Here is a 15,354-nt window from a genome sequence, read left to right on the forward strand (position 1 = left end):
CCAAAGAAAAATTCAGAAAATATTTTTGTTTCAAGTCAATTGGAACATTTTTGGTTTTTGACAACATTTTAATGTTCAGTTTTGACTTTTTTTTTTTAATTCTGTATTGTGTAATATACCAAATTTCAAAAAAATAAACCAAGTTGGAGTGTTTCATTCTGAAAATATCAGAATGGGACGTTTCAACATACTTGGAACTTTCCCCCTTTTTCTTCCAAAACAAAATCTCAGGGAAAAAGAGCTGATTTTGCACAGTGTTTTGGTGTTGATGGATCTGCATATTCTGATAAAATAAGATTCCATCGAAGTTTCTCCAACCAGCTCTAATCGAAATACTTCGTTATGAACGAAGGCTGGAAGTTTCCAATGCATTGGTAGAAGGATGACAGAAAGTGAAGCCAAGGCTATTAAAAATTGGAGCAAGAAGGAAAAACAAAACAACCCGTCCCTGACTCAACGAAGTACTTAAACACGTGCCTAACTTTAAGTGTGTGTGTGTAATCCCATGGAGCCAAGGGGCTTGGTTCTCCGTTGCCTTGCACCTCGTAGTCATTTACACCAATGCAAAATGCGTGCAAATGGGGTGAGAAACACTGCTAAGTCCGGCCCCAATCCAGCCAGGCTGCTGCTATTATCATTTATTTGTACTGCAATAGTGCCTAGGAGCCCCAATCAGGAACAGGACCCCACTGTGCAAGGTGCTGTACAAACAGAATAAAAAGACAGTTCCTGCCCCAAAGGGTTTCCTATCTAAGACAGGAGGCAGCAGATGGTTACAGATGGATGGGAGAGTGCAAGGAAAAGATGGCACCATATTAGTCAGCATGCTATGTAGTGCTCTCAGCGCACCAGTGGTCTAACCTTTGTTAGGTTTTGTTGCAGGTATCACGACACAGGAGAGTTTTAAAGAGGGATTTGAAGGAGGATTGGGAGGTGGCTTTGCAGATGTTTTTGGGGAGCTGCTCCGAAGTGTGAGCGGGTAGCACGGGATAAAGCGTGAAGGTGCTTATTTGAAAATATACCAGGTGGGCAATGGAGGCTGGCAGTGTTGGCTTAAAGTTAAGCACATGCTTAGGTACTTTGTTGGATCAGAGCCTTAGAACAAAGAATCAGGCCCTCTGCAACTACTCACGTGCTTAAAGTTATTCACGATCTTAACTGATTTGCTAGGTCAGCATCTTAGTGTTCAGAGAGAAACCTAAATTCTTTTAGGTCGTGGGCATAAGATCAATTGCAGATAGTGAGAAACGTTCTTCAGTCCTAAATTTAGCCATTTGGTGCCCTGTTGATAGCTGCTCCTGTGCAAGTCTCTTTCCTTCTGTTCACACAAGAGCTGCTGGACTGAGCAGCTCACTGAACGCTTCCTTAGGATGAGTTTTTATAGGAAATTTAACAATGGTCCCAAAATTGCATATTTACAAAAGATGGACAAGATTGCAAATGTTCCTGCCATAATGGTAAATGGGCTGGACTGAATAGCAGAATTAAAAGCCGTCTTGAACTGTCTTGGCACCATAGCCTTCTGCTAAAGCCAGAAAGTAACAGCTTTATTTAATACAGTTAATGAAATGGAGAGCATGACTTAGAAGCAGCTGTTCAGGTGCTTTAGATGAAAGACACATGTTAGTTGTTGGATTTGCACAAGAAAATACGGGGAGGGGGGAGGGTTGTTCCAGGAAAAGGAATGAATAAACGCAACACAATTCTTACTCAATATATCGTTAATAAACGATATCTGAAATTCATTCACTAGATGCTCCTGTTTCTTTTCTTTTCCCCCTTCTAGGATGTTTGATGAGAGAATTTTTACAGGTACGTTAATAACATTCTTTGATTTATTGTCTGTGAAGTGAAAGAGAACACAGAGAAATAGAGTTAAAATGATGTAATCTATAAATAGCCATAAGTGAAGGGCATATGTAGTTGTGTTCACCAAGGATAAAACCTTATCTACATAATATACACAAGTAGAAGAAAATTCACTCCATGCATAGGACCTATGCACCACTGAAGTCTAAGTTTAGCCCTTCAAATAGGCCTGAAGTGAGACTTAAGTTGTGCATAGGCCATGAGCTGGCTTTGTGCTCAAGGTAAATTTCACCCCTAGAAAGCCATGGAATAGTTGAACTGTACTTACAGGGAAGAAGACACACACTGTAGATTCCCATTTATAAGTTATTCTCTCTCCCTTGCATATAAATACCCAACTACTTCAATTTAACTTTGGCTTTGTCTTTTGCTCCTTTTTACTTGTACTTTGAACAATGTAATATGAAAGACACGCCATTTCAAGCAACTTTGAGCGAATAAAATGAGGCATATATTAGCAAGATCTGAGCACTCCTTTCAAAATACTATGAAAAGACACCCAAAAGATTGCTTTGGTGGCTTTTTCCTATCTTAATCTGATGTATATCTGAAAAGTTACTGTAAAAATGGCACCATCTGGACATGTGTTTGTCTGCCAATGATTTCAGACCCAGTGGGCTCAGTTTACAAGTGAAAGCTTATTTTCTCTAACTAAGTGCTTTGCAAACTTAGGCTGGGGTCTGAGAGTCAAGCTGGGTGCTTTTACTGCCAGTTATATAGGTTCTACGAGCCACATTAACGCTTCAATGGCACTTGTACAACCTTGTTATGTTGCTGGTAAGCCCTCCCTTGCACCCACGAAACCCCTTTGCCTACAGTGGGGTTTGTGCAAGTGTAACTGACTGGAAATTAGGAAACAATTCTGTTGTTGTGGCACAGGATTTGAACACATTCCAGCTTACTCCCTCCTAGCTGTGTGGTCTCTACAGGGCTAACAGAAGCAAAAAGTCAGCAGATCTGAATACACAAAAGAACTGGGTCTGTTGAGTAAGGAGGTGCCATTTTTACTTTACACTTTGTCCGAGTGGAGCTGCACTTTAAGTTGCCATCTACAAAGTATCCCAAGGTTTCCACTGCAGTTTTGCTCAATATTTAATTAAAAACCCACTGCTCCTAGGAAACCTATTTTTGCTGCTCCCTGGGTGGCTTCATTGTTGCAAGAGCAAGATTTTGGTACACGGGAAGGACCCAGTTGAACTGTGGGAAGATAAATAGCATCTTTAATGCTCCATTGCGAAGCCTTGCCCTCCTTTACGTGCCGGAGCCTAAAGGAAAAGGGACTTTACATTGCCATAGACTGTACACGCTTCAAAAGGAGGTAGCTGCAATGTGACTTAGAGTTCAAGTATCACAGATGATGAGACACCTGCCTGGTTTGTGCAGCTTGTCAGAATAATTCTGCTCCCTCCTTCCCCAGATCTAGCTAATCCTTCAGTCTCCATTCACCTGCTCTCTAGCACCTGATTTTCATTTCCTTTGCTGTCTTCGTAGTGCTCTTTTCATCTCTAAGATCATTGCTGGAGCTTGATTACTAAGGAGCAGGGGAAGGGCAAAGAGAAGGTTTTCATGGCAGCTAAATGCTTATTCTTCTCTTGTCTCAATTTGTCACACCCCTCACGCGCAAGGGGCAGATTTTATATGCTCAGGCCATGGTGCTGATCCCCGCTGCCTCTTCCCTCACCACCTACAGATTAGAAAACACTTTTATTCAAAGTAGAATGTGATGCCTTTGGCCAAGTAGCAGCCTACAGGATAGCACTGGCCTGTAGGTCAGTTTGTGTGGAGGGTGGTTGCTCTGTGCCTTGCCTCCCTACAGGGCGCCCGCTTGTATCTGTGCTAAGCTCTGAACTGGCCGTACTGTGTCAGATTGTTCAATGCATCGCGCACTGGGCCCCTCCCAACCTGACTCCTGTGCTCAGGAATTCAGGCCACCTGAGGCTACACAATAATAAGATCAAACAGTTCACCGGGAAGGGAAGAGGGTGGAGCCCAGCATACCGGCACCTGGGAACTGAATTCATCTTCTAGGTACTTGCCCCCGGAGAAGTGAGGAATCACGGTGAATTGAAAGAGGAGACATGGAGGACCAAAAACAATAGGAAGGCCTGGTAAAAGAAGATCCATCGAGAGAGGCATGTGTAAATGACAGTCATCCTCAGTGCAGTCCCCTGCCTCCCCACCACCGGAACCCTCCTGCTCCCGGCCAACACTAGTGAAACTGCCTCCGTAACACATTTCCTGAGGATTTTTTCCCCTTCAGTAGTATTACCCTAACTAGCCATCCCTGTGCAAGGAGGTCTGGCTCAAATGCAAAGGTGCCCATCTCCCAGGAGGTCCTGCATCTCTTCTTGCTGGAAGGACCTGTCTCCTAGAATGGCAGCAAGGCAATTTCCAAGCAGAATTTCCTGTACTAGATCATACAATGCTACAGTGTAACCAAGGGAAGGTGTCCCCATATCTTTGGGTTGTCTGTACTGCAGTCACAGGGCGACTGCTGCTTGAGTAGACCTACCCGAGCTCACTTTAATCGGGCCCGCTTGGGTCCAGGAGCAGGGACGCCCCAGCAGCACTTGCTTTGGTGCAGGCTAGCCCTGTGAGTAATTACCCAGGGTTCCAGACAGGCTTGTTCAGCCCACACTGACGTGCCCTCTGGTCCGGGACCGAAGCTAGCTTAAAGCTAGCTCGTTATGTCTGAGTCACACCCTCTGATTGCTGTATTGACAGACCCTTTTATGTGTAACCCAGACACTCACTCTTTATGCATCACAAGCTGCTGACTAGCTTTGTAAATCCAGGAGAGGAACGACGTGTAGTCTAGTGAGCTGTGCTGCTAGCATTCGAATTCTTCCGTGGTTAATTCTGGTTGTGCTTTTCATTATGAAACCTTGCTGCGGAACTGGGACCAGGAAGTAAATTTACCAAAGATCCTACCAAGCTGGAGCCCTCCAGCCCATCGGGGGAAATCTCTCCAGAACCACACAGACTGGCAGTGCCAGACCTGGCAGGGACTTCTCAGGCTAATAACAGGTATGTGGCTTTCATCTCCACCTAAGCAGTTTCCTCCGTAATGACTAGAGGCTAGATTGTGACCCCCTCAGCCCCCAAGCAGCCCCACTGGAGTCCACTGAACCGCTGGCCGAGTGAGGTTCTGCTCACAAGGAATGTGTGAGTCTTGCTCTGTGGATGCTCTGATCATAGTACCTCTCTGACATATACTGTGTGTGACTTTCATTGGTTTCAAATGCTATGCAGCAAGGAAGCTGGAAACCTTCCCATTTCAAATGCGTAGGATTTTTTATGTTTTTTTAATTTGGCGCAGTAGGGTTGATGTTACTAGTAAAGCTGTAAGCGAGAAAAAGTCTAATCGGCCTTCATTTGTCAGGCTTTTAATGCACGAGGCTAGTGAGGGAGTGCCTGCTAGTCACAGCAATGCTGGGAACTCCAGGGGGGAGGAGAATGTTAAAACAAAAAGTGAAAAGTATGTACTCGGTTAGCCCAAGCTCCTCCGCGTGTGCGTGTCTGTGTAAGAGAGATGGTTGAATATCACTTCCCATATACACTCAGGACCACAGTCAAAGGAAGTGAGCTTTTTGCCTGAGTGAAAACTGAATAAGAACTTCAGGATTTGTTCCAAATTAGGTCCATGTCTGAGCCTTTCAGTGTGGTGTTGTGTCCAGTTTTTGCTGCCTGTCTGTTTAGATTGCAAACTCCTCAGGGCAGGGACTGTATCCTCTTCTGTCACTTGTGCAGTGCTGCACACACTGTTGGCACTGGAAAGATTATTTCCAGAGACGCGATTGCTGCAAGTGGAAGTTATATATATATATTTTGTCCTGCTGTGAGTCTGGAGCATGCTCTGCAATCCTCTGTTGGCAGCCGTCTGAAATCAGGAAAGCACATGAGTAAGGGGAGTGAGGTGGAAGGCACCGAATGCTGTTGCTGATAAACTGCAAGAGCTTTGTTTTAGCACAATAATGAAACCCAAGGGGCTCATTTTTCACCTTTGAGGGTGTGCCCACCCTTGTTGCCGTTGGCAAACCACTAGAGAAATCAGATCATCCCAATATTGTGAGCTGATGCCAAAAAAAAGAGATCAAAACCACTGAGTTTGAACAAAAGGGGTCAGATCACTATTGTGTGCAAACAAGTTAGGAGAAGGTTTCCTTCCTGAATTATCTGAGCTGCCTAAAGTAGGTCTAACAATTCACCATCAGACTGCAGTCTAACAGGTCACACTTTATAAGAAGGGTACATTCATAACTGATTGGTAGGTGTTTTGACAAATGTCTCATCAAATTCATAGAGGCCAACAGGTGATGAGACACTAGATGAGGAGGGGTCTGAGAATTCTTTCCCAGGTGTCTGGCTGGCTGGTGAGTCTTGCCCACATACTCAGGATCCAACTGATTTGCCATATTTGAGGTCGGGAAGGAAGTTCCCCCCCAAGTCAGATTGGCAGAGACCCTGGGGATTTTTTGCCTTCCTCTGCAGCATGGGGCATGGGTCACTTGCAAGTTTAAACTAGTGTAAATGGTGGATTCTCTGTGGCTTGAAGTCTTTAAATCATGATTTGAGGGCTTGTAACTCAGCTAGAGGCCAGGAGTCTATTACAGGAGTGGGTGGGCAAGCGTCTGTGGTCTGCAATGGGCAGGAGGTCAGACTAGATGATCATGGTGGTTCATTGGTTCATGGAGGTTCATTCTGTCCTTAAAGTCTGTGAGGTCAATAGTTTATAACCATCTATCAAGCCTTCAAGTGATGCATGTATAACCACGTGTAACACACATTACGTATGCCTGTGATGTTCTTGTAACGCCTATTGATTATGTATTAACTCTGTATGAACTACGTGTAAATGTAGTGACGTGACTACAGACGGCAAGGGGAGAGATGTTCTGGTGTGTGACCAGCTTAATGTTGCTGAGACCCAAGGTACATGGTGGTATGTGGCTGCAGTCCTGAGTGAAGAGCAGTGCTCTGGGTGCTGGTGTTACCCCAGAGGGGTGTGATTCCTTCCACAGCTCCCAGGGTGTGCCAGGGGAAAGGGGCTATTCTGTGACACCCCGTTTGGGGGCTCCGCCTACTCCCACATGCCCAACCAGCTTTGCCGGGTGAAATCCTGGTCCCAGTGAAGCCCAGGGCAAAACTCCCATGGTGCCCTGGGGCTAACCCCAGGTCTGTGGGAGCTGAGGCAGGTGGACGTGGTGTTTCCAGCTACACTGTAAACCTGGGTTTACAGTTGGTAGACCCAAGTCTCAGAGCCGTGCCAACACGTTCATACTTCACGACACAGACCACCTGACTTGGGTCTGCAGCTTGAGCTGCATCCGCACTGCAAAATAAGGCTTGGACCCCAGTCTCAGGCTCTGCTCTTCCCTGCCCCCCGGCAAGGCTCTAGGGCCAGGCCCTGAGTGCTTTTTGACCTGAGTCAGACTGATTTGTGTGTGGACAGGGGAGGGGTGCTTGGGGGTCAAACCTGAGCTTAGTGTGTGGTGTAGACGTACCCACTGAGGTGAATAACATTCTAGCCCTAAAGGCCTTGGGGCGTTTGGCACTGGTTGCAACATCCTGTTTAATTTTGTGATGGATAGTGAATCCCACAGGAAAAAGGTCTTTACAGGTATCCTGAGATGACTACAGCTGAGGGCAGGGACTGGCTCTGCCTGTGAATTGCTGTGTCACAAGTAACAATGATGATGCCCTGCACAGGACACACACACTTGACTAGTGAGTGCTGCTTGGTGTATTTAGGGCATGCCGAGTTGATCCAGTTTAACTGAAGGTGGGATTTTAAAATCAAATTCACTTAAACTGGCCCCAAAGGCTGTTGTGTCCACATTCTTATTTTCGTTTAAACCAGGCTTATTTAAATACAAGAGCTAGCTGGTATTACGTTTTATTTGCTGAAGCTGATTAGGCGCAGATGAAAGCTAAACCTAATTAAGATGCTCTTAAAACTGAGAGAAGAGACACGGCCTTTTGCATTGTTTTTACTAAACTGTGTGATGTGACCCACCCGCTTGTATGTGTTACAGATTCATAAATAATATGAGTCCGTTACAGCCCCCAGCTACAGACCCTTGGCTTTTTAACTTGGTCAGTTGCAGCTCATGCGTTAGCCTGGCAGGTCCCTGGTTCAGCCCCTGTGGCATAGGTCAAGCTGACAGCCGTCGCATGCGGACGAGGCTGTATTTTCCAAGAATGGATAAACTTGTTGCTTTGGGGAGGGTCTAACGGGGAAATAAGTAAACATGTGGAACACGTGACGGAAAAGGCTGCTGTTGAATCAATTCCTCTTTGTCCAGAGCTTGCTGTCACATGCTGAGCGCTGAACTATCACAGAGTATTTTAGCACAAGGAATGTATTGATCCAAAAGTCTTAACACCCGACAGTCACATTCTCAGTATTCTTTGGCGCCCGAGACCAGGAGTAGATTTGTGTGATGATATTGACTTCAAGGCAGCAAGTGCTGGGAAGCAGACAGAGCTCAGAGTGGAATTTGGCTCATGCTCTGTATCGTGCCATTTCGCATACATTTGTGGGATGGATACTCTTGCACTGGTCTCATCCAAGCAAGAAAACTTGGGGAAAAGTCTCTGGAGCAAGAGGGAGTCTTCAAAAACTGTGAAAATTGTCAGGCCTTAGCTCTTCTTGTTCAAGTGCTAGAACTTGCAAAGGAATCCACTTCTTTGACTGCCGCCCCGGGTTTAAGAAATGCGGCTCAGGCAAAGCAGAATTCAACATCACAGTGTCACAGCGCTTTGGAAAGTATTCATCAAGGTGTATAGACACACCCTGAACTTTAAGCCTGGGAGCAATCATGTTCCTCTTCAGCAAAACACCTAAACATATGCTTCAGAAGCGTTCTGCTGAATCAGGCCTCAGATGAACAATTGCAACTGGGAAGTCTGTAATTTCAGGAGTGGTATTGGATTGCACAATGTATGTATACGGCTAAAGGAAGTGATATAAATACAGGGCTCACTCATTAAAATCAATGAAAGGGTTTTATTGACTTCAGTGGGCACTGGATTGGGCCTTTCCTTATATTGGTATACTAGTATATAGGTATATTGCATAGATGGAAAAGCTCTATTGTCTACTTGACTATGCATAATCTTTGCTAAATGAGAGCATAATGGGGAGTGCAAATTAGGACCTGATCTTGCACCGCTGGTGTTAATCAGGGTTTTGCTGTTTTGTCTAGATGGATACTTACGCAGCCCTCATTACGATAGTACCTGAAATTGTTACTGTTCATTTTCACAACGCCCCAGGGAGGCAAGATATTGCTGCTATCCCCATTTTACAGATGGGGAACTGAGACACAGAGGCACTAAGTGATTTGACAGAGGTCACATAGGGAGTCTGTTACAGAGCAGGAACTGAACCCAGGTTTCTGGAGTCCCGAGCGAGTGCCTTAACTACAAAAATATACTTCAGTTCACACACCCATTGAAGTCAATGGCTGGTCGGCTATCAGGCTTCAGGTGGTTAGGCTAGATCTCCAAAGCTGCTGAGTGCCCACTGCTCCTGTTGACTTCACAAGGGGCTTTAAGTGCTCAACACCCCTGAAAATCAACCTTTGTATGTCAATAGCTGAAAACCTATCCCTCCCTCTTGTTTAATTTTCTCTGCAATTAGTATACTTTATTCCCCCCCCCCCCCCCCCCAATATAAAAATACAGTTAAATCGACCTGAAGACAGACAGGCAGGCAGAACAGTGACAAGATGATAGTGATGTGGAGCTAATTTGCCTCTAAGAAATTTTGCTAAGAAAATCTACCACTAGTATTCTGTCAGACTGTGCAACAGTATCCGAGTCAGTAAAAGGCCTGGAATTTGCCATTCTCAACATGCAAGCGAATCTGGGGGCTTATGGTCCATGTTGAACACCTGCTAATACTGAATTGTCTTCACCTTCATCCCTACTGTACTCTGACTGATTCTAGTAGTGAGTCAGTCAGGGATTTGCACATTTTGGTAAAATAGCTTTAGAAAATCTTGGAGAAAAATAATGTTTTTTCTGGAGCAGAGTTTGGTGGTGGTTCTAAGTTGAATTTAATGATTGTGAGGGATACCAAGCAGAGCAGGGTTTCGAGTTTTGAGTTTGTTTCCATTGCGGCATAATCATTAGGCTATTTGTATTGAGCCTTATTCTGATCTGACTTCCTTTGGTTTTACCCGAATATAAATCCCAGATCTATTGAACCAGATTCAGCACTCAGTTATACTGGTGGAGTCAGGGGGTCATTCTGGATTTACAGGGATCTTACTGACTAGCCCATTGAGTTCAGCTGGGTTACTGCTGACTTACACTGGTCTAAGTCAGAACATAGTCAGGCTATGTGAATTGTAGCCCACTTGGGTTAATTCGGCATATTGTATAGGAAATCCTAAATTACAGTGAAGATGCAAAACTTGCCTTGATCATACATCTCTCCCCCCCCCACATAATGTATATTTCTAAATAAAATACACATTTTTATTTTTTAAGAAAAAATCCGTATCTGTGTGTAGTGTATGTACAGAAACTTCTGCTCTCCTGTTAGGAAATAGACTAGTCATCCAGCTAGTCCAGTACCACATCTCAGACATTTGGTAACCCCAGATGCTGTAGAGGAAGGTGCAAAAAAAAAAAAAACAACCTTCACTGGACAATTATGGGATAATCTGCTCCAGGGAAGGTTTCCTCCTAAGCACCATTAGTTACAAGTTGCCTAATGCCCTGAAGCACGGGGGTTTACATCCCTTCCAAAAACTCTTGCTTTTTCTAATATTTAGCATGTATTCTAATAGCTGTGGGTAGCCCTGCTCTCCATATAAATCCTTACATCCTTAGAGAGGGATTTTCAAAAGCACTCCTGGCTGGCTTAACTCTGTTCCCGTGGAAGTCGATGGTACAACTCTCATTGTCTTTGGTGGGGGCAGATTCAGCCAAACAATGAGTCCTTGGCAGAAGACATAGCACTCTCTCCCATCAGCTTAAAGCAGGGGTCCCCAACACGGTGCCCATGGGCGCATCTAAATGCACGCGTGTCCTGGCTGGTGGTCGAGCATCCACCAAAATTCGGCGGCATTTCGGCGGCGATGCCTCTGGATGACGCCACTTGCCGCTGACAAGCGGCGTTATCGAGAGGCATCGCTGCCGAATTTTGGCAGCATTTCGGCGGATGCTCAACCACCGCCACGGTCCTTCGTCTGGCACCCACCAGACGAAAAGGCTGGGGGCCACTGGCTTAAAGCATCTTCACCAGAAGCACTAACAGGGACAGCTGCATTGATGCAAGTTTGTGGTGTAGACCTGAAGTTTGTTGTTAAAACTCAGTGAGATTCTCCTCTTTCTTTACATAGATGTTACTTAATTGATGTCTATGGATTTACTCCTGGTTTGCGCTGATGTGACTGAGTGGGGACTCAGAACCCAGTGGGCTTGGTTACTAAAAAACCCAAGACAACCCATGATTTAGCCTCTAGTAGGTCACTGGCCAGAAGATTTATCTCATTCATGGAAATGCTTGAAATGTTTGCAGGGTTTCAGATGTGCAGAGTGGTACCTGAATCTTCCCAGAAGTTCAGGTACATAATAGCACTGTTAAGTGGGGGGAACCGAGCTTGATTTGAGACCCCTCTATCTTAAGAACGTTTTCAAACATTTCCTCTGTAGTAGCGGCACCTATGTAATTACCCTAGTAAAAACTTCTCTGCAGAAACGTGTCACTGCTGTAAAGCAAGTTTTACGCTGGTAAGTAAAAAATGGCATTGCCCATCCAAAGCTCATGCAAGAGAAACCCTCTGTGCCAAACCATGCCACCCTGTGGTATCTCTCTCACTTCCTTATGAAAATGTATTATAATGATCTGATTTGCTGACGAGTTGTATAAGCCTTAAAGAAGTGAATTTGCAATGGTTTACTGACACCAGAGCTGTCATGAATTCTTTCAACTGGAGCCCGGGAGTGCTCTGCTGCTAGGATCGTCAGTGTGGGATCTTTATTTTTCCTTATGCAGAGGAAGTATTGAAGTTGGAGCTAGTTTTTTCTCAGTCCCTTGAAAATGCCCCTTTTTTGTCTATTTACTGCACTGTACATAAGCATGTATTTTTTTATTAAGCTATCCATTGATAGTTCCTTTACCATGTCTCATGTCTGCTTCTCCTTGTCAGGTCTGAGAAGAGTAGTGTTTCTGAAGACTGTGAACCAGGTGAGCAAGAAATAATTGCTGCTTTCTACTGAAAAAGTGGTGAGGGACCAAAAAAAAAAAAAGGCCTAGGTACCTTCTAATAAATATCAGATTTCCCCGAGAAGCAGGTAAATTCTCCAGTTGTTTGGCTGAGATGATGACATGCCACGTGAAATGCATTTGCTGAGCGCACACTCTCCCAGCAATGTGCTGCAGTTATGGCTGTTGTAATGAAACCTTTCAATACAAATGACAAAAGTGTAGCAACCCTTGCTGCCTATCACGGCTCCCCGTAGTGTATTATGCTTTCCATGGTGTGGGACTTGGAATCTCTGAATGCTTCCGTTGAATAGCTTATAGGAAGAGAGATGTCATGGGGAGGACAATGCTTTCTATATTGTGTATTTTGATGGGCAATAAACAATTCTGTGAATCTCTGTATGAGGGATGGTGTGTGTGTGTGTGTGTGTGTGTGTGTGTGTGTGTGTACACACACACACAGAGATGGGCGTATGCTTCCTCTTTAAAATGAGCCCATCTGAGTGGAAATGCATCATTATTTAAAAACAAATACAAAAGATAACAGCAAGAATACGTACCTAGGAGAGTAAGCTGAATAATGGTGGGAAAAAGCCTGAGAAAATAGACCAGACTCATTCTGTGCCCTGGCGGCCTACGGACTGTGGCTCTGTCCCATACTAGTGGGAAGAGTGAAATACAGTCAAGGATCCTTTCTAGAGAGCTTCCTTTACGCATCCCTGAAACCTTTTTGACATGAATTGATGCTCACAGTACCCCTCGGAAGCAGAAAAGTGAGTAGGTATTTTTCCCCCTTTCACAGGCAGGGATGCAGAGATACTTGTCCTATGGCCTTTTGGGCAGGCCCTGATGCAACAGAACACTTTGACGATAATGGGACTTAAACATGTGCTTAAATGTGCTGCTGAATTGGAGCCGTATTTACTGAGGCTTCTCTACCAGAAGAAGTTGCCTTAGTTTGTTTCCGACAGAATTTTAAACCAGAATAGTTAAACTGGTGCAACAGGCTATGAGCTCTCTCTTATTGTGGTTTTAAACCAGGCTTACTTCAGTGTGGTTTAAATTGATTAGGAATTGGTTTAAGATGAAATGAAATAAGCCACTCTTAAACTGAAATAAGAACATCTGCATAGGGGTTTGATCATTTAACTAAATGAGTTTAGAAAGTGATTTAAATTAAACCGGTGCAGTTTTCTCATATAGACAAATCCTTAGCCTTTCTCTGCCTCAGTTTTCCTATCTGTACAATGGGGTTAGTGATGGTTACCTACATGTGCAATGTGCTTTGAGACCTATGGGTGAAGTGCTAAACATTGTTATTAGCAATAGGTTACTGTCTAGAATCTAACATGCGGACAATGAGGATTTTTCCTTCCCACACACTGATTTTTCTGGGGCAAAAATCAGTACTTGGTCCTGCTAGTGAAGGCGGGGGCTGGACTCGATAACTTTTCGAGGTCCCTTCCAGTTCTAGGAGATAAGTACCGGTATGTCTCCAATTATTTAAAAATAATTAGTGTCTAGTTATTGTATTTCATGTGCCGATGATTTTTTTTCCTCTTGCTAGGTACCTCAGCAGAACTGAGTGGGATCAGACACATCAAAATTGAGCCAGATGAGCTGGACATCATTCAAATCACCGTTCCAGGTAAAATCTAAAACTTTTGAATTGCTCAGAAATAACTAGGCAAAGAACATTGGCCTTAGATTGCACTGCGTGAAGGTTTTGCTTTGGGAAAGGCAAGTTGCAGGAAATTGGGATATCTCCTCATCTCACTTTCTTTTAGGATGAATTTTGCCCCCAAATCCCTTTCTCTTTTGAAAGTCAAGTTCCAGCTATGCATCAGAAGTTAGCGGATTTCTTGGGAAGGCCTTTGGGATAACACAGGGCTTTGCTTTTTCAAGGGCTTGTTCTGTGTTAGTTCATTTTATGCCTTTCACCCTGTCCCTGTCCCACCTCTGGCCAGGCAGGCTGGGAGCAGACTCTCCTGGAGCGGATGCTAACACTGTTCTTTAGGTGATAAGCAAGAAGCACTGAGGTAGTAGGTGACCATTACCTTCCTCTGTCCCTGTGCTCTCCACCTGAGCCCCAATAAGTAACTCCGTCCCTGTTTACAAAGGTGGGAACTGAGACACAGAAAGTTAAATTATTTGTCCCAGGTCACGTATCAAATCCATGGCAGGTTGGAGAGTAGAATCCAGATTTTCTGACTCCCAGCCCTAAGCAAAGAAAGCCATAGACCTTCTTGCTTTTAGAGGGAGCAAATTGGAAACAGTGGCTGCAGTCTGTTGGGGAAGAATATGGAGTGGGTCTGGAAGGGATTTTAAAGTGACCTCACTTCAAATTGTCTCTGTTGATTTATTCTGGAGATGAACACTTCTGGGGTGGATGCACCAGTGTGAAAAAAATGCTGTGTTAGGCTGATCCCTTTAAATTGTGGCTCCGCGTTACTATAGCACTGTGCATTGGCTCCTGAGGGTGTAATTGGATCATGAGCCTATTAAAAGCTGGTGTTCTATCGTCGCTTCTGTCTCTCATTAGCTGATATGCCCTGTAGGACCACTGGTGACGTCTCTGTAGCGTGCATCTGGCTAGGGCATATCATTGTACAAGTGAATAAATAGTAGCTCCAAGCAACCAGTTCTAAGGCTACCAAGCTGCCAGTGAGCAATCAGTGATGCACATATGCTAGGTAGTCCTGTTTCAATCTCTCTCTCTCACACTCACACCACTAAACGTAGCAGGGGCTAGAATTGTTCTCAGTCACACTGGTAGGTGGACCACACATTTGCTGCCCCTTGTCTTGGCATGACCCACCCTAAGAAGGTGCTCTGCTGGAGGGAAGAGAAAAGACTTCAGATCTCCAGGGATTACCTAGAGTGGGTTCCCCAGGCAGAACCAGTGAGACTTAGTCCTCTGGAATTTAGCGGGGCTGGCAGCAGACTGAGGTCAATGAGGGCCCATCAGGCCAGATAAAAAAGGCTGGCGGCTTTTACAAGGGGCCAGTTCTGGATGAAGCCCGGGACAGGGAAGGCTCACTCTCCTTGTCCTAACCCGAGTAACCTGGCCTGACCAGGCCTCTCACCTTGATAGGATTTGCTTTGGCTCTCTGTGAAGATAGTTTTGGTCTTTAATGACCAAGTGGCTATTTTGAGTTCAGATGTAGCTTGTTTTCTGTTAATGCCGGCAGGGGCTAGATGGAGAGCTGATCTGGCCAGAGGGCTAGGCCACAGATGTGCCAGACCATTGTGGTGCTAGAAGG

The 15,354-nt window shown here is 44.9% G+C and overlaps 1 protein-coding gene across 8 annotated transcripts in view; it reads left to right on the forward strand.

The window, feature by feature from the left end:
• The window catches only part of GTF2IRD1 (GTF2I repeat domain containing 1), a 168,854-nt gene that overhangs the window by 101,879 nt on the left and 51,621 nt on the right, over positions 1 to 15,354 (forward strand). For all 8 annotated transcript variants that reach the window (XM_039507606.1, XM_039507608.1, XM_039507607.1 and 5 more), the window contains exons 10-13: positions 1,787 to 1,812; positions 4,776 to 4,896; positions 12,036 to 12,073; positions 13,659 to 13,739. In XM_039507606.1, the coding sequence (XP_039363540.1) occupies positions 1,787 to 1,812; positions 4,776 to 4,896; positions 12,036 to 12,073; positions 13,659 to 13,739 (266 nt within the window). The remainder of the gene's footprint in view (positions 1 to 1,786; positions 1,813 to 4,775; positions 4,897 to 12,035; positions 12,074 to 13,658; positions 13,740 to 15,354) is intronic.

Source organism: Mauremys reevesii, linkage group 20 (assembly GCF_016161935.1).
Source record: "Mauremys reevesii isolate NIE-2019 linkage group 20, ASM1616193v1, whole genome shotgun sequence".
Taxonomy (NCBI): Eukaryota; Metazoa; Chordata; order Testudines; family Geoemydidae; genus Mauremys; species Mauremys reevesii.